General features: G+C 38.1%; 2 protein-coding genes across 5 annotated transcripts; both read right to left on the reverse strand.

Moving 5' to 3' along the window:
• Nucleotides 1-12,453: 12,453 nt before the first annotated feature.
• LOC113779531 (peroxidase 20) lies at nt 12,454-14,708 on the reverse strand. The gene is made up of 4 exons (XM_027325124.1): nt 14,493-14,708; nt 13,680-13,871; nt 13,149-13,314; nt 12,454-12,912 (listed from the first exon to the last, which is right to left on the reverse strand). Exons 1-4 carry the CDS (start codon nt 14,706-14,708, stop codon nt 12,482-12,484), a joined length of 1,005 nt encoding a protein of 334 aa, XP_027180925.1. The 3' UTR covers nt 12,454-12,481.
• A 614-nt stretch (nt 14,709-15,322) lies between these two features.
• On the reverse strand, nt 15,323-20,351 carry LOC113780383 (type I inositol polyphosphate 5-phosphatase 2). 4 transcript variants are annotated; one of them, XR_003469521.1, is made up of 12 exons: nt 20,229-20,351; nt 19,992-20,100; nt 19,729-19,815; nt 19,185-19,272; nt 18,971-19,075; nt 17,698-18,469; nt 17,315-17,499; nt 16,974-17,082; nt 16,545-16,693; nt 16,185-16,426; nt 15,617-15,894; nt 15,323-15,539 (listed from the first exon to the last, which is right to left on the reverse strand). XR_003469521.1 is itself a non-coding variant. In XM_027326190.1 (11 exons), the coding sequence occupies exons 1-10, from the start codon at nt 20,256-20,258 to the stop codon at nt 16,216-16,218; spliced, it is 1,842 nt and encodes a 613-aa protein (XP_027181991.1). In that variant the 5' UTR covers nt 20,259-20,351; the 3' UTR covers nt 15,323-15,894; nt 16,185-16,215. The 4 variants fall into 4 exon arrangements, 3 of the variants coding, with proteins under 3 accessions (XP_027181991.1, XP_027181990.1, XP_027181992.1); XM_027326190.1 differs by having other exon boundaries at nt 15,323-15,894; nt 19,992-20,097; XM_027326189.1 differs by having other exon boundaries at nt 15,323-15,894.
• Between the last annotated feature and the right edge of the window lie 4,092 nt (nt 20,352-24,443).

Here is a 24,443-nt window from a genome sequence, read left to right on the forward strand (position 1 = left end):
AAGAGAAGGAAAAGTGGAAAACAGGGGAATAGCGGAGAAGAAGAAGAAAAGGAAAGGAAAGAAAGAAAAGAAGAAGAAAGAAAAAGAAAAGAAAAATAACAGCTTTTGGTCTATTTTTGTTTCTCTTTTTTTTCTTTTTTTTTTTCGAATTGAAATTTCAAAAAAACGAATTGCTGAAAGAAACTAAACTGAAAGTGAAGAAGAAGAAATAATTTTTTATATTTATTATTTTTTTAAAAAAAAATTTTTTTTTGTTTTTGTTTTTGTTTTTTTTTTTAAATTTTCAAATTTTGAATTTTTGAAGGAAACACAGAACTGAAAAAGGAAAATAAATTTTCTGTATTTTATTTTATTTTATTTTTTTTTCATGTTTTGGGTCGTCAAACACCGCGTGGGCACGCCAAGATTAGTAAACGTCCACTGACCTCAAGAGACCCAAACACCGCGTGGGCACGCCAAGATTGACAAACATCCTCTGACCTCAGGAGATACAAACACCACGTGGGCACGCCAAGATTACCTATTCTGGTCATAGTGAGGAAACATCAAGAGTGATTAGTACCCAAGTGAGAAACGACATATTTAAGAAATTGAACACAAAAATAACAAAATCAACAATTGGGTTGCCTCCCAAAAAGCGCCTTTCTTTAATGTCTTTGGCTAGACATGCTATGCTTGTTCACGGAGGATAAAATCTTGTGGCTCGCTTCAATGCTTCATCTTCAATGTGATCCTGGTAACCCTCGTAAATAGAGTAATCCTTGAGCACACGAGTTGCGGGCTTCCATGAACTAGTAAATGGTGCTAAACAAGTCAACGATAATTTGCATTCTCCATTCACTCCTCCATCACATGCATTCTTCGGTTCAAGATATTTTTCCATTGCCACTCTTAATTTATTCCTGTCATGAAATTTCAAATTTTCTGGTATAATAAAATCAATTTCAGTAACAGGAATTGAAGAATAGGAGTCAGGAAAATATTGATTAAGGAGTGGAGAAGATGTCACCGCATTTGGAGATTGTTCATTGGATTCATTCACTTGAATGGGTTGCGGTTGGGATTCCATTTCTTCCTTTTCGGCTTCTTTTTCAACTGCATCTGTAGATTTTTCATTTTGACACTCTTGCATCTCCTCATCACTAGTCAAGCAAATTGCACTCTCATTTTCTTCAAAATCAACAATGATTTCCGAGGACAATTCTTCCATTTGAGAAGCCAATCGATTCATTTTGGATATCAATAGACATAGTTGATCTGCCAGATAACTCATTGGATCCTTCATCATCTCATTCCTCATTTGTGTCTCCTGTTGGAATCGGTATGTATTAATAAATAATTCACCCAATTCCTGAAAAGACATACCTGACAAGGACGATGGTTGTTGAGACTCTTGCTGTTGAAAATCCATTGGCCCGGTCGCATAATCAAAATTGGAATTATCCCACCATCCTTGATCATACCCGTTTGAATAAGGGTCATACTGCATTTGATATTGGGGTGGAAAATCTCCAAAAGTATCAATTGGAGCACTTAGATTATCTTGAAATGCGGGGCATGTGTCAGTTGAATAACCTGAGTCAAAATAAGTTCCACAATTTGCACTATCCCATTGATCATTAGGAAACACGTGAGTCTCATAACCCCATTCAGGAACAAAGTCCAGTCTATTATCAAAATATGGAATGTTAGCAGCCATAAAAAAAAATAAATAAATTGAAAATGAAAACAAGGTGAACTAAAAAAAGAAACAAATTAATCTGACACCAGTCCCCGGCAACGGCGCCAAAAATTGACAGGTGCCGAACCTGTGCAATAATAAATACCTACTCGAGAAAAATACAGATTTTGTATATAGCGGTGAGTAGGGTCGAATCCACAGGGACTGGGGATAATTCGTTTCTTCTAGAGTCCAAAGTATGGGGGGTTTTGGATTAAATGCTAACTAAATAAATTAACTGCAGAAAATAATTGATTAAGAGGAATAATTAAGGGAAAACTCTAGCCAAGGGTACACTTCAGAAATGGTTCATGCACTGATCATTGATGCAGAAATAATTCCAACATTTAGTAATAGATTAGTTATAGTTGTCATGCACGCGATAAACAACCAACCCTTCCTTAATTTCTCGATAGCTAAGGTACGACCGTTAGCTATTTCTCTAACCCAAAAATAACCCTAGGTACGACCGTAGGATTTAATTTCTAGATTGCATTAATAATTAGAAAGGCCCAATCCTAACCAACAAACACGCTACGAGGGTTTGTTTAAATTAGATCATATGCTCCCCTGACATAAACCCAATTACGCCAGTTGCTACTGAGATAGAGATAACGAACAATTACGGATTCAATTACCCCTATTTAGCAAAAATAGCCTATATGAATAATTAATTATTGCGCACTAATCAATCATACACAAGGCCATAGCAATTAAAATCAAGGAACATATAAATACCAATAAATGGAGAAAATAATTAAAACAGATTCGATCTCACAGTAATTGTCGAACCAAATCGTCAGTTGTCCCCTTGACTAGAAAAGCTTAACCACGCCTCATGAGAAAATCTCCCCGTTGGGGAATATTGTCGAATACCTGGCGTGTGTCAGAGGCCAGTCCAAAGAAAGAAAACTAGAACTAAACTAAAAAACTAAAACTAAAGCCCTCGATGTCCCTGCTACTCTACGTTATCCCTATTTAAGCAACAAGAGGAAGATGACTAAAAGCTATCTAGGTGGTCCCCACACATGTGGACAAAGCCCTCCAAGTACTTCTTGTTCCAAGTCTCTTTCCCGTAACTTTCTTTTAAGAGCCCAAATGACTAGATGCTTTCCACTAGCTTGTGGTCCCCCACCAATTCAAGGGCCCAAGAATTGAAGCCCTTAGAAGTCTCCCTATTTTTCATAAAGTCCTTCCTTTTTTATGGTTTTCTGCTTCATTCCTGAAATTAAGTCATGGTACCAAATATAAGTAAATGTCAGCAATTAACACAATATTTGTCAGGAATAAAAGGGAAAATTAATAATAAAATTACTAACAAATTATACCCTATCAGATTTTCTTCAATTCTTTCGGACGTCCGGTGCAAGCTTTTTGTGCGTCCGACAGCAAACAAAGAGATTTGAGAAATTATCTTGTTTCTATCGGACGTCCGGTAGAGACATATTCAACGTCCGATAGTTTTGTTGACTTCGAAGGATCCTATCGGACGTCCGAAGCATGCGTCCGAAATTGTGAACATCCATTTGTTTTGTAATCATCAAAAGTTAGGAACCAAGGTCAACATTCTCTCCCTTTTTTATGATGACAAAACAATGGATGGAAGAAAGAAAAAAATTGAGCATATAAGCATAAGCTCCCCCTCACACAATGCATCGGAACTTATGAATTCAGAATAACTCCCCCTTACACATAGCATCCATATCTCCTCTTTTTTGTCATCATAAGATGAGAGTAAGAATCAGCAATAAAGATCCAACAACAATAATAGATAGTCCAGTATTCCAGAGAAATTATATTAGAGTTCAACAATCACTAATATACCAACATTTCACAGAGAATTGCTATCAAAATAAGTATCAAACAGAAAAAATAAAAGAAGTATCAAACAGAGAAATAACTATCAAAATAATTATCAAAGCAAATCATCATTAGATCAGCATCATTCATTTCTCCTTTTGGTCATTGTAAAAATTCAATAATATCCAAAAGCATCAAGAAAAACTCAGTTCAAAGCATCAGAAACATCAAAAGAAAATTACAAACGAACATTATGAACAAGAATCTCATCAATCTTACCAATATCTCCTACTTGTTAGAGTTAGCATCATGTCTAACTATCCACATGCATCTCATACCATTTCTCATATTTTTCTTAACATAACAATTGCTATTCATGTGACCGAATTGACAACAAAAACTGCACATAGTTGATGGATAATTCAAATGAACAGATTTAACAAAACTGACTTGACATCTCCTATGGATGGTAAAATCATTTGCATGATAATTTAATTTGTTCTTATGAGTGCTAAAGTGAGACTTTTTATCATTCCTTTGAAGGTAATTCTGTTTCTGATGTTGAAGCCACTGGCCAAGATCATTCATTCTTCTTTTCAAACAATTTTGTTCATTTTTTAGTATGTCACAAAACCTTGTTTTTCTATCAAGTTTATTTTGTAAATCAATCTCATTCTTTTTCAAGAAATCATTTTCAGTTTTCAGTTTCTTGTTTTCTTGAAAAATGCGTGTATTGTCCTGAAGAAGAAAACTAATTTTGTGTTTCAATTCCTTATTTTTAACACAAGATTCTTTCAAACTATCATGCAATTTTATAATAAAAGATTCAAGATTATCATCACTTCATCATCACTTTCAAATTGAGAGTTAGAAGATGTTATCTCATCATCTCCAATGGCCATGAAAGCCAATTGAGCAGATTCTTCTTCCTCTTCAATTTCACCATCGGAGTTGCATTCATTCCATGTGAACTGGAAGTTATTGAATCTGGGTTTTCTTTCACCTTTTCTCTTCTTCATTGGGCACTCACTTGCGCAGTGTCCAGGTTGGCCACATTCAAAGCACTTATCAGTTTACTTTTTGTTGAACTCTATCTTTCCTTTGTTTCTCAAATTATTGGACTGATTCGGGAAGGAGTTGCTAGGTCCACCTTTTCTGAATTTACTCTTGTTGAGTATTCTTTTGAAGTCTCGTGTGATGAGTGCAATATCACTATCATCACCTTCCGTGTCATCTTCACTCACGGAGGCTGTATCATCTTCATCTTGTGAAACTTTTAGAGCAATACTCTTTCTCACCTTTGTACATTCTTCCTCCTACACCTTGAACTTGAGTTTCAACTCATAAGAAGTTAGAGAGTTGATAAGAGATTCAATGGGTAAGGTATTTAGATTTTTAGCTTCCTCAATAGCAGTCGCTTTACTCTCTCAATCCTTCGATAAGGCATTCAGAATTTTTCTGTTTTTCTCACCTAGAGAGTATTCCTTTTCTAGCACCTCCAAATCCTTAATGAGGTCATTAAATCTACAATACATCTCATCAATATTTTCATGAGGTTGCATCTTGAAAGATTCATACTTTGTAATCAGAAAAGACTTCTTTTGTTCTCTAACATTCTCACTACCTTCATGAAAATCTCTCAATTTATCCCAAATTTTCTTGGCTGACTTGCAGCCTTTGACTCTAGCAGATTCATTTGAATCTAAGGCACAATATAGCACATTCATGGCTTTTACATTTAAGGTGAGATGAACTCTATCCACAGCAGTCAGTTCACTTCTTATTTTTGGTCTAGATGTATGAGTATTTTCATCTATAAAAGAGGCATCATATGGACCTTCACTAATAATAAGCCACAATTCAATATCAATTGATTGCAAAAAGATAATCATTCTTTCTTTCCAACTCACATAATTTGACCCATTAAACATAGGTGGTCTAATGACAGAATATCCTTCAAAAAACATGGCATAATTGGTTGTCAGTTTTACTCCAAAGCCGATTGAGCTTAATCTCTAGGAGACCAAGCTCTGATACCAATTGTAAGGATCGAAAACAACCAATCGATAAGCAATTAAAAGATCGCAATATAACAATAAGTAAATAAAAGGGAAAGAATTGCAAACCAATTAACTACACAGCTCCTCTTGAGCTTGTAGATTAATTCAAATAAGCTTTTTCAAATTGATGAATTACAATCACTCTTGCGTACAAAGAAAGGTTCACCTCCTCCTTGTCCCGAACACCACTCGGTCAAACCAAGACGTTTTACTATCCCTCAGGACAACCCTCACAGAGTTACACTCATGAAAGATTCACTCACAAATGAAAAGTTTACAATGAACCTCACACCACTAAGACTACAAATCTTTTTTGATGAGTATTTTCTCACTAAAATCACTCTAGATCTTTTGTATCTTCAGTGTTCAAAAATTGTTTGAAGTATCTAACCAACCACTATTTATATAGGATCAAAAAAGTGCCTCATTAGTGCTTCCAACGGATAGAAAGTAGCTGAAGAGTCAACTAGCCGTTGGAGTGTCGAACGTCCGATAGCCCTGTTTTATGCGTCCGACAGCAGGCAGTGAGTTTAAGAGATTTTCTTCAATTCTTTCGGACGTCCGGTGCAATCTTTTTGTGCGTCCGACAGCAAACAAAGAGATTTGAGAAATTATCTTGTTTCTATCGGATGTCCGGTAGAGACATATTCAACGTCTGATAGTTTTGTCGACTTCGAAGGATCCTATCGGACGTCCGAAGCATGCGTCCAAAATTGTGCAATGATTATCGGACGTCCGGTACTGTCTTCTTGAGCGTCTGACAGGTTCAGTATACTCTGTCTTTTTCAAATGTACTTAATTTTTGAACCAGATTTGTTTCATTACTGAAAAAGCCTTTGAGGAGATGTTAGTAACATCCATTTGTTTTGTAATCATCAAAAGTTAGGAACCAAAATCAACAGCTTTATGAGTAGAGCACGAGCACTCATTGACAGCCACCAGCCTCACCAAGAACTCAAACGCTGTGAAACTTTATCTAATAAACCATTGAACAAGGATCTCACCCTTCTCCCTGCATACAAGGGGCAATCCAAGTAAGTGACCGACAGTTCTTTAAAAGAAAACCTCGTTGCCTGCGCAATCACCCTACGCCGTACAAGGGATACCTTCCTATCCACCAAAAAACAGTTCTTAGAAGTGTTCACCAACTGCCCGGAGATCCTCTAATATTTGCCCAATACCTCCATTACACATGCTAATGAACGTTTACTACCATTACAAAAAATAATGATGTCATCAGCATAAGCAAGGTGTGTCAACGGCGGACATCCCCAGGCAACAAAGCACGGAGAAAATTGTTGGTCCCCCATCAAAGTGTTTAAGCCCCTGGAAAGCACCTTAGCCGCAATGATGAATAGGGCCGGGGATAGGGGGTCCCCTTGGCGCAACCCCTGAGAAGATCTGAAAAAATCACAAGTTTGCCGTTAACCAGAACAGAAAAATGGCATGTGGAGATCAACCGCCAAATCATATCTATCCAGCGCTCCTCAAAACCAAACTTTCTCATAACTTGAATTAAAAAAAACCAAGACACCCGGTCATATGCTTTGGCCATATCCAATTTCAGCGCAACATTTGATCACCTAACTTTCTTCCTCAACGCCGAGCACATTTCCAGAGCCAGTAATATATTATCAGAGATCTGCCTACCCTTCACAAAACCACTCTATTGAGACGATATTAGCTTAGGCAGAATGACCTCCAAGCGCATTGCCAACAGTTTTGATATGATTTTATTAACAAAGTTACATAGGCTGATTGGCCTAAACTCCGAAAACAAGGACGCACCTGGTATTTTTGAAATTAAAGCCAGCAGCGTCGATGTGTATCCCCAAGGCAACTCCGCTCCAGCGAAGAAATCACAAACCGCCCGACAGACATCACCCTTTACTATTTCCCAACAGGAAGTGAAGAAAGAACCTGTAAACCCATCTGGCCCTGAGCAACTCTCTCCATTCATCTGAAAAACCACTTTTTTAACATCTTCCTCAGTAGGGACTTGTTGAAGAGCCTCATTCTCCGGCTCAGAGACAATTGAGGGGATAGCGTCTAAGCATGACTGATCTACCTGTCCTTGATCAGATAGCGCCAGAACTTCAGCGAAGTACTCAACCGCCATGTCTTCAATTTTAGGTAGCTCGTCAACCCAGATTCCATTCTTATCCTTCATTCGATGTATATAACAACGCGCCTGTCTTTGTTTGAACTGGTCATGAAAGAACCTAGTATTGGCATCACCTTCCTTTAACCACCGGATACAAGCTTTTTGATGCCAATATCTAGATTCCCTCAATAGAGCTGCCTTGAGGTCACATTGCGCCTGGAGAAGCCATTGTTGCCCCTCCTCCGTCGGGCTTGCCTCCAATGAACATTCCAATAACTGGACCTGCTCTTCCCATTTCCAGACGCGATCAGTAACATTTCCAAATGTCTCCTTGTTCCATACCCGTAACGCATGTTTTACCGCCTTCAATTTCAAAATCAAAACCTTAACCGGTCGCCCCTCACACTCCATCTCCCAAGCTTGACGCACCACCTTAAGGAAGTCACCGTGGGAACTCCAAAAATCCAAGAAACAGAAACTCCGAGGACCTCTGTTGACAGCCAAGGAACAAGTTACTAGCAACGGAGAATGATCCGAAGCAACTCTACTCAAATGTGCCACTGAGGTATTAACACCTAGATCTAACCATGACTGGTTCACCAAAACTTTATCTAGACGCTTCCAGATTCGAGCCCTCCCCAGACGATTATTGCACCACGTGAATGATAGGGTACAATTTTATCATTTATTTTATAATTAAATTCCCCTATTACCTAACCCGATGTGAATTAATTGCCAGATTCTATTCACTTTTGGTATTTGTGCTTATTATAGGAATTTGGAGCAAAATGTGATAAAAAAAAGGTGAGAATTTACCATATATGATCTGAATTGACAAAGGTAGTTCAGCACAAATAAGAAATGTGTCAACTAGGAAATCTCCTAGTTTGTTGGCCGCGGTTAAAGAGGAGATAGAGGTCAATTGCGAGGAGGACTCCAGGGAGCCTTGGGAGAGCCAGCCGCCATGTGCAAAAAAATAGGGAAAAAGCTAGCCTCGGCTAATTCCTACTTCTTTTCTTTCCATAGTATGAGGAATGGACAATCCTAATTAGGAGACTTGTTTTAAGTCTTAGTAGTATTATTTTATTAGGCCATCAGAGGCCGCACGAAGGAGGCGGAAAACAATTGGCCATTCTTTGGCCTTAGCAGTTCTTTTGTTTTATTCTTAATTGAATCGGTTCTCTTCATCGCATGGAGGAACGATGTATGCAACAATTAATTCTGCAATTTTCACGGGTTTTCCTCAACGGAGATGAACTAATCTCTTTTTCCAACGAAGACTTCGATTCATCTAAAAATTGTGAAATCGTTTTAATTTTATCTTTTTCTTTTATTTATTGGTATTCGCATATTCCCTGGTTACAGTGCTTGTGGTTGTTCAATTAATTGATTGTTTTGGATCCGGATAATTAGTTAATTTGGGAATCTATTGTCAATTGGGGCATTAAATCTGTAATTGTTTAATTGCTCTGAATTAGTGACAACTGGTATGATTAAATTCGTGTCAGAGGAATACGCGGGCTAATCTGAAATAACCATGGTAATGTATTATTTGGTTAGAATAGGGCTCCTCTAATACATAAGGCAATTGGGGAATAAAATCTTATGGGCGTACCTAAAATTATTTCTCAATTAGAGCAGTGATTAACGGGCGTACCTTAATCACCGACACAGTAAGGAGGGGTTGACTGTCATCGCCTGTTTGGCAGTTATAACCTATTTATTAATAGATAATTGAAATTGCTTGTGCATCGATGATCAATTAGGTGAACCATTATTGAAGTTATTTCTTGGCTAGACCTTTAATTATTATTACCTTAACTTTAGTGAATTGTCATTTAATTTTTAGTTGAATTGTCTTAATTGTTATCTTTTATACAAAAACACCCCATGTGTTACTTTGGATTTCTAAAGAGACAAATATCCCCAGTCCCTGGGGATACGACCCTACTTGTCCTGTCTGCAAATTCATAATTATTTGTGAAAAAAAATCATCCCATCCGAGTATATCGGATCAAGCAAACTCTTCGAGAACAGGGTGAATCAAATAATCCATTGCACACCTAGAGTCCCTGCTCTAGTACTTGGAATCAGGTTTTGGTTATTTTAACTGGTAATTAGGTTTATTTTTATTATTGCACAGGCATCGACAACCTGTCAGTGAACTTTGACCCAGAGAAACCCAAGTCCGTCAAGCCAACACCATCAGTGAACTTTGACCCAGAGAAACCCAAGTCCGTCAAGCCAACACCATCAGTAAAATTTTAAAAAGACTCTGCCTTAGAGAAACGAAACGGCCGACCTCCTTTCTTCTCCTCAAACCCAACAACGATGTTAAAATCACCCATGAAGATTGTCGGCTCTCCCAACCAATGCACCCTTGATAATTGTAGCCAGAGCAGTTCACACTTATCTAGGTCACACGAAGCATGAACAAAGGTTGCAATAAAGGAGCGGGAAAAATAAGTATGAGCAATTTGCAACACCAAAAATTGATGACAAGCCGCAACAATATCACACTTATATTCAACATTATAAAAAATCCAAACCCTACTTTCCTCGTTAGAGACACCAAACAGGAAACCCAGCTTCCGACGAACAATATCCAGATGCTCATGACCCACCATTCGTTCACACAGTGTTAATAACGAGATTTGATGTAGATGTTTCAATTTTCTCAAGAGAGCTAAAGTAAGAGCATTGTCCACCCCTCTAGCGTTCCAGAAAAGAGACTTAATCATGACTCCGAGCAGCAAAATTTTTGGGGTGGTACACCATTTCTCTTTGATCGGCGGTGAGTGACCTGCGGCCATTCATCTGGGTTCTTCAGTCCATCCAAATGCCATCGCAAGTCATCCATGGATGTGTCTGTCACCTCACCAGTTTTGCGAGGAGAGAGGTTGAGAGTGGCTACCATCACAGTTTGCTGGCTATCCACCTCTGCCTGCATCAGGTCCTGCAAGTCTACTTCTAGTTCCATTCTATCACTCGCTGGCTCGACACTACCAGCCGAGGCCACAGCAACATCTTGGACATCAGCATCAGTTTCACTGACAACCTGGTTAGCAATAATATGAATCAATTGGTCTGTTGCAGCCTCTATCGCCACTTCAACTATTTTAGGAAGGGTTGGAGACACCCCATTCTGCGTCAAGGTAAGATCTAGGGGCGATTGGTGCCGAAGATCATCCGTCACAGGTGCTGAAACAATAACACCATTCTTGAAGGCCTATCACAAATCAGATTCTGGCTGCACCAAGACGCCATGATCAGTATGTTCCTACTTCTCATCCAGTGAAGGTGAGCTATGTAGCCCCTCACCTTCTGGTTCGACGGGTGGAGCTCAAGATACTTCACGTGACATTGCTTTTCGCCATGGCCCTGACGGTAGCAGTGGCCACAGTATTTGGGTATGTTTTCTGGTTTCAAGAGCTGCTAGAAACCATTACCATCCCCCATATCCACCCAAACCCACGTCGGCAACAGTTTCAACAAATCTACCTCAACACAGACGTGAGCAACATTCGGCCGAGAAAAAAGAGAAGTTGCAGAAGTTTCCCAGGAAAGAAACAATATGGAACAAGCATTGTTTGTCAAATAAATGGACTGGTAATTTGGGTAAACTAAGCCATACTGGAACCAACGATGATTCTCGATCAACATGGAATTTAGAGGTTCACTTAAATACTCTCATGGGGCAACCATAAACATACCAAATATTCCTAACCCAGACCCGCAGGAAATCTGCCTCACTATTAAACTTTAGCAGAACATGTCTGAAATCAAGCAGGCCCACTGAAACGGAATCCCTTAGATCAAGAGAAAGGAAGAACTTGCGTAGATCTGGAATTGTCGGCCATCCTTTTGAAAACTTGCCAACCAGAGAGAACCGAAACGAAGAAACAATAGCAGATATATCCTCAGCATTAAACACAACAGCAGGTTCCCCATGATGCGTAGCCAAAGTAGCTTGAACCTGTCGCGTCTCTAGTGAAGAGGGCTTCGCAAACAACACTGAGAAGGATTTTTTCGTAAAGGAAGGGGAGGAAGAACCCGTGTGACCCCCACCCAGCGGTGGGGGGCAGCCACGGCTGCCATGCAAATCAAAACAGATTGTACAAAAAAACCTATCGAAAGCAAAAGCAAAAGCAAAAGAAAAAGCAAAAGCAAAAACAAAAGCAAAAAGAAAAAGCTCTCTTTCCGTTGAAATTTCTCAACAGTGCTTCCACCATGGCTGGAATGAAGGTTGTTGCAGAACAATCAACGCAGGAGCAACGATCCGTCCTATCATCGACGCAGGTATTAGGAATGGACAGGAAACCAACTTTTGGTGTGATCGATGGCACCCAATAGGGCCATTGTATCTGCACTTCTCTGAGAACTGGCTTGCTGGCTTCAATCTATCTAAGTCTGATCCTCTAGCAAAATGTTTCTGTGCGGTCCCCTATTTTCGTCTTATACTCATGCAATCTTGGTCCAGAAGGGGAGGTGGGAGAAGGGGCAAAAATTAGGGAGGGGAGAAGTTAAGCTTTCCTCACTCTGAACGATTACTTGTTTGTAGGAATGAAACTTCCATCAGTTAGGATTTGAAAGTGACATTCGGCAGCTAGGGGCGATTTCCTGCTACCAATGGCAGTGTTCCTCAGATTTTTTTTTATATTTAAACTAGAGTAGAAATTTCATCAGTAGCAAACCAATGGAGCTAACATGAAAGCGGATAGGTAGAAATTGTTACACCAACGATTCACAAAAGTAACCAAGATTCAAAAGAACATTGAGTCCTACTCCTTGTTCTTTTCAAATTGTATAAGAGTTAACAAATCTACAGTTCTTTCTAATTTCACCCTTGTTTCCAGTGAGCACATTAACATTCCCCATCTTGATCATTGAGTTTACAAATGAATCAAAAAAATATTCTTGATTAGAGGCATAAGCAAAGACATGCTTTCTTATTTCCCATTGAAGACCTTGGTCTACCAGCACATTGTCCGATATCAACAGTCCTCTTCCTTCAATGATGTTAATGAAGTAGTGGTTGTCAAACCTAGCTGGAGTCTTGAGATCAAGTGGTGCCAGCGTATTATCCCTCCCTGATCTTGGGCATAATGATCGTAATGCACTGAGGTACTCCTCATCTCTCTCATGATAGCCGTATTTTTCTTCAGAATTGTAGTCGTAGATCCTTTGCCTGAAACTCAAACACCTTGCTTTTCCCAAAGTATGGCTGCCTGCTCATGGAAAAAACTTGAAGATAACAAACTCTCGCGAACATATTTACCAAAAGCTGATAACAAAGCACAAAAAGGAAGACTCTGAAGTAAGTTACTGATGGCTTCATACTTCTGGACTAACATTTTGAAAACAGGAATTCCATCTCGTAAGTTTTAAGAGCATTTTGTCATGTTCTTTTTAAGTTAGAATTCAGTTTAAGAGTCATTGAGGGATAAAATGTTTCAACAGTTACCTGATAAAGCAACCAAGTCTCCAGTGTCAAGACCCTGTTGTTGAAAGTTGACTATGAGGCTGTCTAGAGTGGAGTTTGGAGCTGGAATAAACTGATTGGCACCATTGAAGCTTGCTGTAAGAGAGTCTCTCCTGCCTAAAAGGACATCCCACCCGGGCCCTCCTCTCTTTTAACAAAGAGCCCCAGAAGAATGCGTTTGGAAATTGGAAATGATTTGGTTGCCATCAAAATGAGGAAGCAGATTATGAAAACAATATTCAGATGGTTGAAATCTTATTGGAACCGCACAATTGGCGATCAATAAACAATCTTTTCATTTAATTTTCACCATTTCTACATACTACACCAACCATGTTAAAATCATCAAAGTTCTGGGGATTTGGATTGTCTATAACATCAATCATCAACGACTTTGATTTTTCTTGAAGTAAAATGAAATAGACATGCATCTCAGAATCCATCAGTATTCATCTTTAGGAGACGTAATCCAAAAATGTGTGCAAATATGAAGTAGAAGGAAGAGAGAAGTACCAATACAACTGAATCCCGAGCAGCAATGGTTATTATATCAGCACATGAAACAGTAGCAGGACAGGACTCTTCAACTACGTACTTTATTTCATCTATGACTTCAAATCCTCGCAGAGAATTCAAGTTAGGCCCTGCTTCTTTTTCACTTATAACATTTCCAAAATCATCGAGTAAAACTGATGCATCACATCCCTACAAAGATTGAGTTCAACAAAGATTAAAAACAAAAACAGGTAATCTCACTGCTAAATTAGGGCCACTGTTAGAGACCAATGAAATTACTCCCATTTTACCAGCAATAACCCTTTTTCTACTTCAAAATTATTGCAGAAAGTTGTATAACCATCTTGCTTCGAATGCCAGCACTGTTCTACGGCCTTAGATGATGAGTAAGTACAAAAGTTTTAGAAGTTCTTGCATGCAGATTTTAGTTTTCTTTACTAACAAGCTGGAAATTAGTAGGCAATTCTTACTTTGCCAACTGACAACTTAAATTTTATGGTTTTAAACAACCTAGCCATCCTATTCCGACATAGTGCATAGTAGAAGTTTAACCTTCGAATTCAGCATTAGGAATCGTACAGATTTGGTTTATCCATTCCCTTGAAGACACGAAAAAGAGGATGATGTCAAGTTCAGAATCATCCTCAAGGATTACTAGCACAACTAGCCTTTTCATCAGTTAGAAAGTGTTTTTCCAGTATGTACCAATACCAAGTTTACAGCAACTTGTTATCGGTGAATGTAATCTTACGAGAAAGGCAACTAAGTATAACTTAAGCAATGTGAAAAAGAACAGAAAAGAGGCTAAACCATGACAAAACAGTCATGGAAGTGCAACCGTAGCATCGAGGCAGCCATACGAGGATCTTCGAGCACAGCAATTTCAACAATGCGTTGCACCATCTCTTCCAAATGGGGGCATGTTTCTTTGTAGTAGTCAAGAACGAGAGGGCTATCACATCTTGAATTTCTTACGCGAAAAATTGTCAAAACAAGTACAAAGAATGATATTTGCACGGACTTCATTGGGACTCAGACATAAAACTTGTGAACGAGATTCTACAGAAATGGAAATTGAGCCAATAAGGAGATTCCAATAGCAGCTTCTCTCTATGTATAGGTACGGAAAAGTTTGACAAAATCTAGGCTCTTAAAGAATCTGGTTACTGGTTTCATTTGGGTTGTCAAAACCAACTTAGCTTTCATGAAATACTTTGAACTTTTACTGTTTCAAGAGTAGATGGACCTAACAATAGCTAAATTGCCTGCTTTATCTGGTAGCTCAGTAAAAGTGAGAATTAGATTTAATGGTGGCTGTGCCTTTACTGAAAGTTCATTAGGAGGAGGATCAACTAATGGTAGAAAATTAACAAGTCGAAGAAGAGGAAAAAAAGTACAAGACAAAGCATGCATTTTATCTTGACCACAAGGAGTATATCCAGAAAGCACCCTCTAATTTGACAAACCGTTGAGACAAGTGGTACTCATGAGCGAGGAGATTGGATTAAATCAAGTTTTAAAGGATTGGGGAGGAGACTGGTGGGATCCAAAGAAGAGAGAATACAAGGTAGCAACGGCCTGGGGAGGGAGGTTGATGTAAATTGGACTTTCAAAAAAGACAACTGTGAGTTACACCTAAGTGGAGGATCATAAAAGCTGCTTCTTATATATTCCACATAGACAATCTGTTACAGAGTAAGGTCCCCATCTGCTCACAAAGGATAGGAGGACAGACAAAATTTTATCATCTACATAAAAAAAAAAATCCCTTCCCCGCCCATTAAGCATAAAAGGAACAATTGAATTTCCCCACATCCACATAAACTCAGAAAACTGGCAAGATATGACTCACTCCAGCTGAAAAAGAGAAACAAAAGAAAGTTAAAAACAAGCTCGTGTGGTTCTTCCTGCTATGTACATATGAAGAATGTCACCTCTTCTTTGTCCTTGTGAATTCAAAGAAACTATCAAATTCTTATACCATACAGATACAGATGCTCCAAAGTCATAGCTGTTGTTGTTGTTAACTTGGTCTTTATGGATCAAGGTTAGTACGTTCTACCATCTTTAAAATGCAAAGGCCTCTGGATGATACTTTGAGATACGTCTCTGGAGCGCATTTTAAAGGAGAGAAAGAGTTGGTTTTTCCTATGGGCTTGATGAACTTCTACCATCCACTAAACTTTTATTCAGTCCATTGAAGCCTGTATACCTGCTTGAAAAGGGAACAGCAAAAAGTGATTATTTATCAATCTATACACAATACAAAAATAAAAATATGCAGAATGCAGTTCAATGAACAGGCAAAAGTGGTGATCCTAGCAATTTCATAGTGAAAACACAAAAAAGTTTCAAGTACAACCAATTCACAAACAAGAATGTTAATCGTCCTATTATATAGAACTCTAATACCAATAGAATAAAACTGATACTCATTTCATTTTCCAAGAGAACAAAAAAGATACTCAGTAACCATGGAAATGAAAATCTTATTTGAATTACCTTTTACACTGCTTGACTTGTTATCAGTATGCTACATCTCAAATTCCCCACCTTCATTGAGGAAAATATCAGGATGCACTGCTGCACTGGATTTCAGAGCTTTCTGAAGTTTGCAATGATCAAAGATTTCAACTTCGAGCGAGAACATTGAACTGACAGGACGATGATCTGAGAGCTTTAGCTCTGTTCTCTTGTAAGACAGCTGCTTTATGCCTTTTCCCAACCACAGAATGCGATCACACCTGAAGGATCAATTCTCTTAAACATTACTGGATAATGCAATGTGCATTGGGAAAAATTGCATGCAAAATACTTTCCTTCACAAAGATCTTAGATTTGGCTATTAAAGATCTCGCTTACCATGCTGGTGATCTCTTCTTCTCCCCTTCTTTTGGATCTTCGCCAACATATCTGTCAGAATTGAATTCATACTTGTAAGTTGGGGCAAAGTTTATGACCCCTTCCATCCATCCGTCAAATACATGCCCACTTCGTAGCTCTTTGCTAAGCTGCCACATTTATACTGCTATTGTAAGCTTTTTCTCATTTATCATCATACAGCAAACTTCTTCTGATTTTTCAAAATAAAAATGTCCCTTGGGCAATAAAATTAGCTTAACCAAAGGACACTAGTTAAAAAAAAAAAAATCAACCCTGTGATCTAGTTAAGTGAACACTTCTAAAATCCAGAAGAAAGTACTCCTCCTCCTCCTATAAACTTGGACAAAAGCCTATGTGCTTCAACTGAACCTAATAATAGGGATGCAAATCAGGGGACTTGAATCTCACCTGATCACTGTTAAGAAGTTCATTCCATTTCTTGTTTGCAACATGCTTCCGTACTTCTTCATCCAACATACTGATGCGATAGTTTAAATCCCCAAACCAGAATATCTGACTGCTTAGACAAAAATCTGGTTCAAACTCATGATACAATAGCATAATGGACAAATAAAAGGTAAAAGGAAATTGCTAGCTACCAAATACAAATTTTCCAAGTCTTGGGAAAGTAGTATATCTCAAGGACAGAAAATTTTCTGGAAAGCATAACCTAATATGACAATGCGATTAGAAAACACCTTCCTCCTCTCTCAACGGTAAAAGAAAGAAAATTGCAGCGAAATACATACTCGTGAGATGGAATTGTCTGAGGCTGGTCACTTTCAAAGACAGATGAGAACAGAGTTCTACTTAGTATCTCGTTTACATCAGCATTGCGTTTATGTTCAGCCCCTTCCTTTTGTCCAGATGTCAAATGAGAGCATACAAAGCACAACCGTGACTGGTAAAGTGACATGCTCAAAGAAATAGATCCCTATGGCAGAAGCAGGATTAGTAAGGTCTTTAATAATGTGAAATGCAGCCACTACATATTCATATTCATTGCCTTAATGTGATGGGACGCACAGATAAGACCAAAGAATCAGGAACTGACCAAGTGCATGATTTAAAGGCAATTTTTTGTTTCATCAAATGGCACTAATTCTAAACAATTAGAAAAGCTCAATAATACCTTGTTTCCCATGTAACCCATAAGCCCAACACCCACAGGAGAGACTTTCAAATTGTTTATGTGCCTCCTCAACCTTCTACGCACCCAAACTGACACATATATCCCAACCATCTGCTTACTGACAATCCGGACATACCTGGGGCGCAACTTTACAGGATCCTTTGCCTCAAGTTTTTGGTTGGCCTCACTTAGTTCCAGAAAAGAGTCGTCTTCCTCCTCAGAATATTGATCAGACCCATCAGAGAGAGGATTAAGAACTTCAAGTCCATCTTGCTGATCCATCCACATCATTGCTAAGTTTCCGGAGCTGTGGTGCACCCTTTTCAACCCACGACTCTCCTCAGACATTTCATTCATCCTTCCGGAGCTGCTCAAAACTCTTCGCAACTTCAATCTAGAAGAAAGAACTTGAGGTGTAGCATCCAGTGAACGTTCAGGCCAGTCCAATCTATTGTTGCTGTCCATTCCAAATATTCGCTGCAATTGAATGTCCTTCGCCACAGTCATCTCAGTTTCACATATCCCATTGGTACCAATAGACTGCATGCTGATAGTGTCTAGGATAGGAGTTTCTGCAACTTCAGCAAGCATGTCAGCAGCAGCAGAAGTCCTTAATACTGGGGATGGAGGAGCACTGTAGCTTTTCTGTATAGCTTCACGCTCTGGTGACTTGTTCAAGGTCCTTCGTATTATAGCCTCCCATTTTGGAATTGGCCTTCTATTTTCTGCTCCGAATACGTTTCCAGCGTTCAAAGGAACCACCTCCTGGAAACTGTGAGCAAGCATAAACACCTCGGAATTCAAATCCGGATAAATCCTTACAGCAAGTAAAGACTAGTTTGGGATGAAGCAGAGTGGTTTAGACATGTTCAGAGAAGAACAATAGATGCTCCAGTTGGCAGGATGCACAGAATGCATATTTCAGTTTAGACATAGAAATTGGAAACGACTAGTGAAGCACAATTGAGGAAGGGATTTCTGGGAAGTTCAACCAGTTCTAGAAGAGAATAAAGCTTTTATCAAGTTGAATATACTTCTCAAAGTTATCCAATGAGAGAATTCTAGATTGAATATTATCTGTAGGAGCTTCAGAATCAAGTGATTGTTTATAGGCATTTCATTCTTTCAAAATTCGATAACCTAAATCATGTGTGTTGCAGGTGGTCTTGGCATGTTACAAACTCACTGTAAAAGATGAGGTTCTTAGACTACTTTTTCCTTGAGCAAGCAGCTCTTAGACCTGGAAACGACCTTATCAATATCAAGTACTTACCCAAGAATATACATATCTGCAGGTTCTTGGGTAGACAGCCACTCATCAATCTCAAGATCCTCATTTGGTAGCCTTCCAGCAACATTCCAAGTACCTATTGTCACTCTGCAGAGGAAACAAGAACTCCCAATGAATTTGTCACCTGATAAAGATTTCAGCACTGACAATTCGTTTATAACAGAACATATCCAAAATCATGGTTTTGGAGCCAAACCTCACATCTCTTCTGCTTATATACTGAACTCTAAGAGTTTCTGATTTTCCTCTCCTGTGTCTCGGCGAGTATTCCTTTGAATAATTCCCTGAAACCATTGTCAAGTGTTAATGCAATGCCGTCTTCTCCAACAGCATGACAAACCAATCTAAGGTTGAAATGTTCTCAAGACAAGACATCGGGTAAAAAGATAAATTTTCATTCAAGCTGGCTACAATAATTGAACCACAGCCAAGAAAAATATATGTTACTATATTCCTGAAGAAAGTGATTACAGTTGAGTTCGCAAGAAAAGTGCAGGAGTGGGGCAAATTAATAACTGAATGAACGAATACCATTTAAGAAAGGAAGCATTAACCAATCAATTTGCACTTGCACTGGACTGCTAGTTGCCAAGCTGTGGAGTTTGAAATGATCATAAAAGTGAAAAAAACTAGAGAAAACCTATTTACCTCAATATACAGGCATGCTCTTTGTAGGTACGAAAGAAAGCTAGTTTTCAATTTTATAGAAAGATTTCACAGAACCAAAATTTGTAAATTACCTGAATCTTCATTCTGGCATACAGATTGGCTCCCCTGGATCCTACGGGCATGATCCTGATCGATTCTTTCATCTTTAAGGGAGTCAACTGAAAAGAAAGTGCAACAGAAGAACCATTTCAAGGCAAGCAAAGGATAATCAAGCTAAGTCGAATATAACGAAACACTATAATTAATAAAGATAGCAGCGAATTGTATAAAACAATTAAGCAGGGAGAGAAAAACCAAGAAGCGAGTTGAAATGGATGAATTGTGCTGAACATACCGTCATCCTCACTCTCAGTTTCAGTGTCAACTTCATCCTCACTAAAGTCATGGGCCTTAGGCTTAATGTTCAGCCATTTTTTCATTACAATGGAGGGCCAAAATGGCTGCTACCAAATGTAATTCTCAATCAGCATAATCATTAGAATCAAATCATTATCAAGAACTCAAGATTCTAGGAGAACTACTGAAAAACATGTGGCCAAAAAAAAAAGAGATAAAAAAGAAAAAAGAATACCGGAGAACGCTTTGCTCTTCGAGTTTTCATGTTTCAAGACAAGAAAACCAAAAAGGTGGACCTGAAACTCAAGAATACTACTTGCAAATGCCGATACACTGCTGTTCTCAACTGCGCATGAAATGCCATAGATTTTATACTTGTTGGAGTTAAATACATTTTTAATGTTTTGTAAGGAAACAAAACAGGGTTGTCTATTATTAGACTCCCTGATACCAAACTACAAAGAAGATTCGTCAGCAGTACAAATAGCATTGGCCACAAAAAAAGTAATGGCTTCAGGAACATTCACTGCCCAACTTGCCTAAAAAAAAAATGTACCCTGATGGTCCTCTCATGTTGTCCTTTTCGCGTTGATAATCAAAAGCATGCTATCATAAGAAATTTCAATCAAAAACCAACCCAATAAGTTGTATAAAATAAGAATGTCAATTTAAGACTTTACAAACCTAACAAATCTGTCCTACTTCATTCAACTGGTACAGTATCAAAATCCCACAAAAGGGCTACTGTGCACACATCAGCCACTGATACAAATGGTTGAAAAAAAAAACCCAAGTAGTAGAGTACAAAGACAGCACTTAATTCAGCCTGCATGTTGGATGATATGAAGTAATGGCCAAAAAGCATGCATTAGCCATGACCTAATAGACAATGATTCATATGGTTGGGGATCATTTAATATGAGGAATGAATATTAAAAAAAATTAAAAACTTGTATAATAGTTGCACACCAAATTAAATTAGAAACTAGTGACCCTTCACTGATATAGGCTATGTCCAAAAAAAAACACAAACACATTACTCTAAAAAATGGACTACCAAAGGCATCCCAAAACACAACAACAACTCAAGAGATGGCATACTAACACCTTAGGTAAAAAAAATATATCATTCAACTAAATTTTAGCAACCAAATTATTATGGTAAACCAGCTCCAAACTTCAGTTTTATCTGCATGTTTTCCATGTATTTGTAGCCAATAGTGATTCGACTAAATGAAATTCTATTGTTTATCCCAAAAAAAAAAAAAAAAATTGGTCTCACCTGAGATTAAAATGTTTCAGTCAACCTAATTAACTTGGATTTTCATCAAAAGTAACATGTTGTTCAGGGTTTTTGACCATAACATTTTTTTCCATAAAGGTGTTCACTGTTTAGTAAATCATCCAATACTAGATGACAATAAACTGACATATGAGAGCTCAAAAAGGCTGCAGTCAGCAGTTTGGTTAACCGAACTCTGGCATTTCCACATCACCACCCGCGGACTTATTCAACTCGACCAGCCACCTATCTGTTGGCCAAGTTGCAAATCCCAGCTCTAATGATGCATGATTTGAATAAACTGGACGCGGGTTAAGCTAGGCACCAGCAAAATCAGGCACCGCCAAATTAGCAAATTTAACACTAGATTTGTCCTCTTGACATCACACCAAATCATCTATATTGACCCCGCGTTCACAAATCAGCCAGAAACTTGGCCGTCACCTAGATTAACAAAGCCGAAAAGATCAAGATTTATGACCATATTATCATCAGTAGTTCGAGTCAAAACAATGATTATGTCCTGATTAACATTATTATACCCACAATTATTGTTGGGTACCAGGTTGGACGGTACATAAAAAAAATCAACATGAGTATATACGTGAAATATTTATAGAATTGAGCACATCTGTCCGTGTGACTCTATAGTGTAGGTTTGTGGGCTGTTGGCAAGTGTACACTAGGCGAGGATTTTCCAATTAACTACGTAGTTGCACCAAGTAGTTCGTGGCTGGGATTTTTCCATGGTTTTTGGCTTTCCTTGGCAACACCTGTACCGTCACATCTTGTATTATAGCACTCATCTAACTGAGATATATAAAGCGTTAAAGGAAAAAGGCCAAAAGGCTCGTCCATTCCAGAGAGATGTATTGATATCTCCTCTTTTTTTTCTTATTGTAGAGCCTAAAGAGAAAATTTAAGTTTCTATGGTGACCAAATTACTTTTAACGAATTCGTTTGTAGTGTAGATAAAATTTGAGGGAGTTGAAAAATTTTTAATTTATAAAATCCTAAAGAAAAAGTATGCACATACACACGTGTATAAATATTTTGATCATCATTTCCTGTCATTAGTATTTTAAATATGAAAAATATTAATCGCACTTCACTTCTTTTGGTAATCGCACTTTCACCGTTAATTTTATCATAGAATCTAATAAATGGAAATGTACGAGTAACACAAAGGGGGGTGTTCTTTTTTAATACCTGCATTTATATTGTTTAATTTCTGTATTTTCTCATGCCAATACAGCAGCAAGGTGTTATTAGTTGAGTACCTATTCCCTTGACAAATTGACAATGGGCACGAGCCAAGAACTAAGAAGTCAGTCAATAGAAAAGGCTGCGTGGAGGAACAATAACAAATTGACAATATATGGGCATGAGCCAAGAAGTCGGTCAATAGGGAAGGCTGCGTGGATGAAGGCATGGACAAAAATTGGCTGGGCCACAGCACTATATGTGGTGGTAAATGAACTATGACCGTGGAAAGATTATCAAACAGTGTGTGTTCCAGAGGCTGATATCACAGATTGAGAAGTGAATAATTAAGAAAAAAAAGTAGTTAGGAATTTGGAAGGTTGCATTTCATTTCGTCAGGCAACGGAGTGAGTACTGAGTAGGATACAATACATCTATAGCTGTAGGCTGTAGCTTCACTGTGGGAAGGAAGAAGCAATAATTAACAATATAGTTCCCTCTCTCATCTCTGCTGCTGCTTGGATATTACTATAATTAGTTGAGTGGTTGGCCATTTTTTTACTTTGCATTGCTTATAGCTTGTAAAATATATAAGGTGAAATATGTTTTTGCCTCCTCCTTTTTCTTTTCTGGGAATTCAGCTCAAGAATAAAATCTTCATAGCAATCGAATTACCATAAACGTCTAAATTTTTCAAAGTCCTGTAGTGGACTTGCAGTGAATCACTCCTCCTTTCCAAGGGCTTTTTCAGTTGAATTTTTTGTCCAGTGTCATCTGATTATATAAATTCATAAAATTGTTTGGCGTAAAATAGTATAATTTTAGAATAAATATGAATTTTATCAACTTGTATAACTAAATTCACAATTACATTAAAATTGTATGAATTTATGCTAAAAATTATAAGAATTACAACACCCCCAACCCAACTGGACAGAATCAACCGCCTTAAACTAGGCCCCAGCCATCCCTGAGGCAAAAGCTGTTGCCTACAGTGGCCTTTTGCTTGCAGGACGAGGTGACAAAACCTTTATTGACATATTGTTGACTCCGTCTTTGTAATGTCATATTGGATAAACATCATAAACTAAGATAATTGTCAAAAGGGACTTCAAAGGTGATTACCCCTTCTCATGCATCGCCATGGACCCAATTGCTTTTCACCTTGAGATAGTGGACAGGTGAACTCATGAGAGAAGCAGACAGGAAACTTGATCCCACGCACATCAAACCCTTTTGAGATTTTTTTTCTTTTTCTTTTTCTTGTGGAACCCTTTTTGAAACTTGCCCCTACACTCATCAAAGATATGATTGTAGTTTCGGTTTCAACTTACCATTTGGAAGTTGGAACCAAATGGCTCTTCGAAATACAAGAAGTTGGTTCAAACTTCAAAGGCGAACTAGATTTCAGAAAAATGCTTGCATGCATGAAAAACTTACGTACAGTTTGGATTGCGGGGTTTGGAGAAAATTTTTTTAAAATATTTATTTGACGTGTTTTTCATTGTATCTTTTTATTTTATATATATCACGACGTTGTAGTATTTTTTTTCTATGCAAAAACAAATCCAAATGGGATAGCAGTTGAGATATTTGTCAATTAAATTGAAATGGAAGATGTTCATTGTTATGAAGTGGATACCGAAATGATTTCTTAGGTTTTGTGTTACTTAATTCTTCTACTACTCCAAACTTTTATCTATTGTTACTTTTTTTTGTTGGTCAGACGTAATATAATGTACGGCATCGTAAGCACCAACACTACATAGTCGGGCTCGTACAAGTACCTACGGCAATCGGTATGTCTTTATTAATTGTATAAATGTCTTTCTTTTGATAGTCATTAAAAGTTCTCCACGACTTTACAATACGAAAAGATGCCCACCCGCTTGATTTTAGGAATTTTCATATTTATGTGTATCACTTAAGAATGTCGTAATTTCCAATGATTTTGTGTAGATGAAC

Source organism: Coffea eugenioides, chromosome 8 (genome assembly GCF_003713205.1).
Source record: "Coffea eugenioides isolate CCC68of chromosome 8, Ceug_1.0, whole genome shotgun sequence".
Taxonomy (NCBI): Eukaryota; Viridiplantae; Streptophyta; class Magnoliopsida; order Gentianales; family Rubiaceae; genus Coffea; species Coffea eugenioides.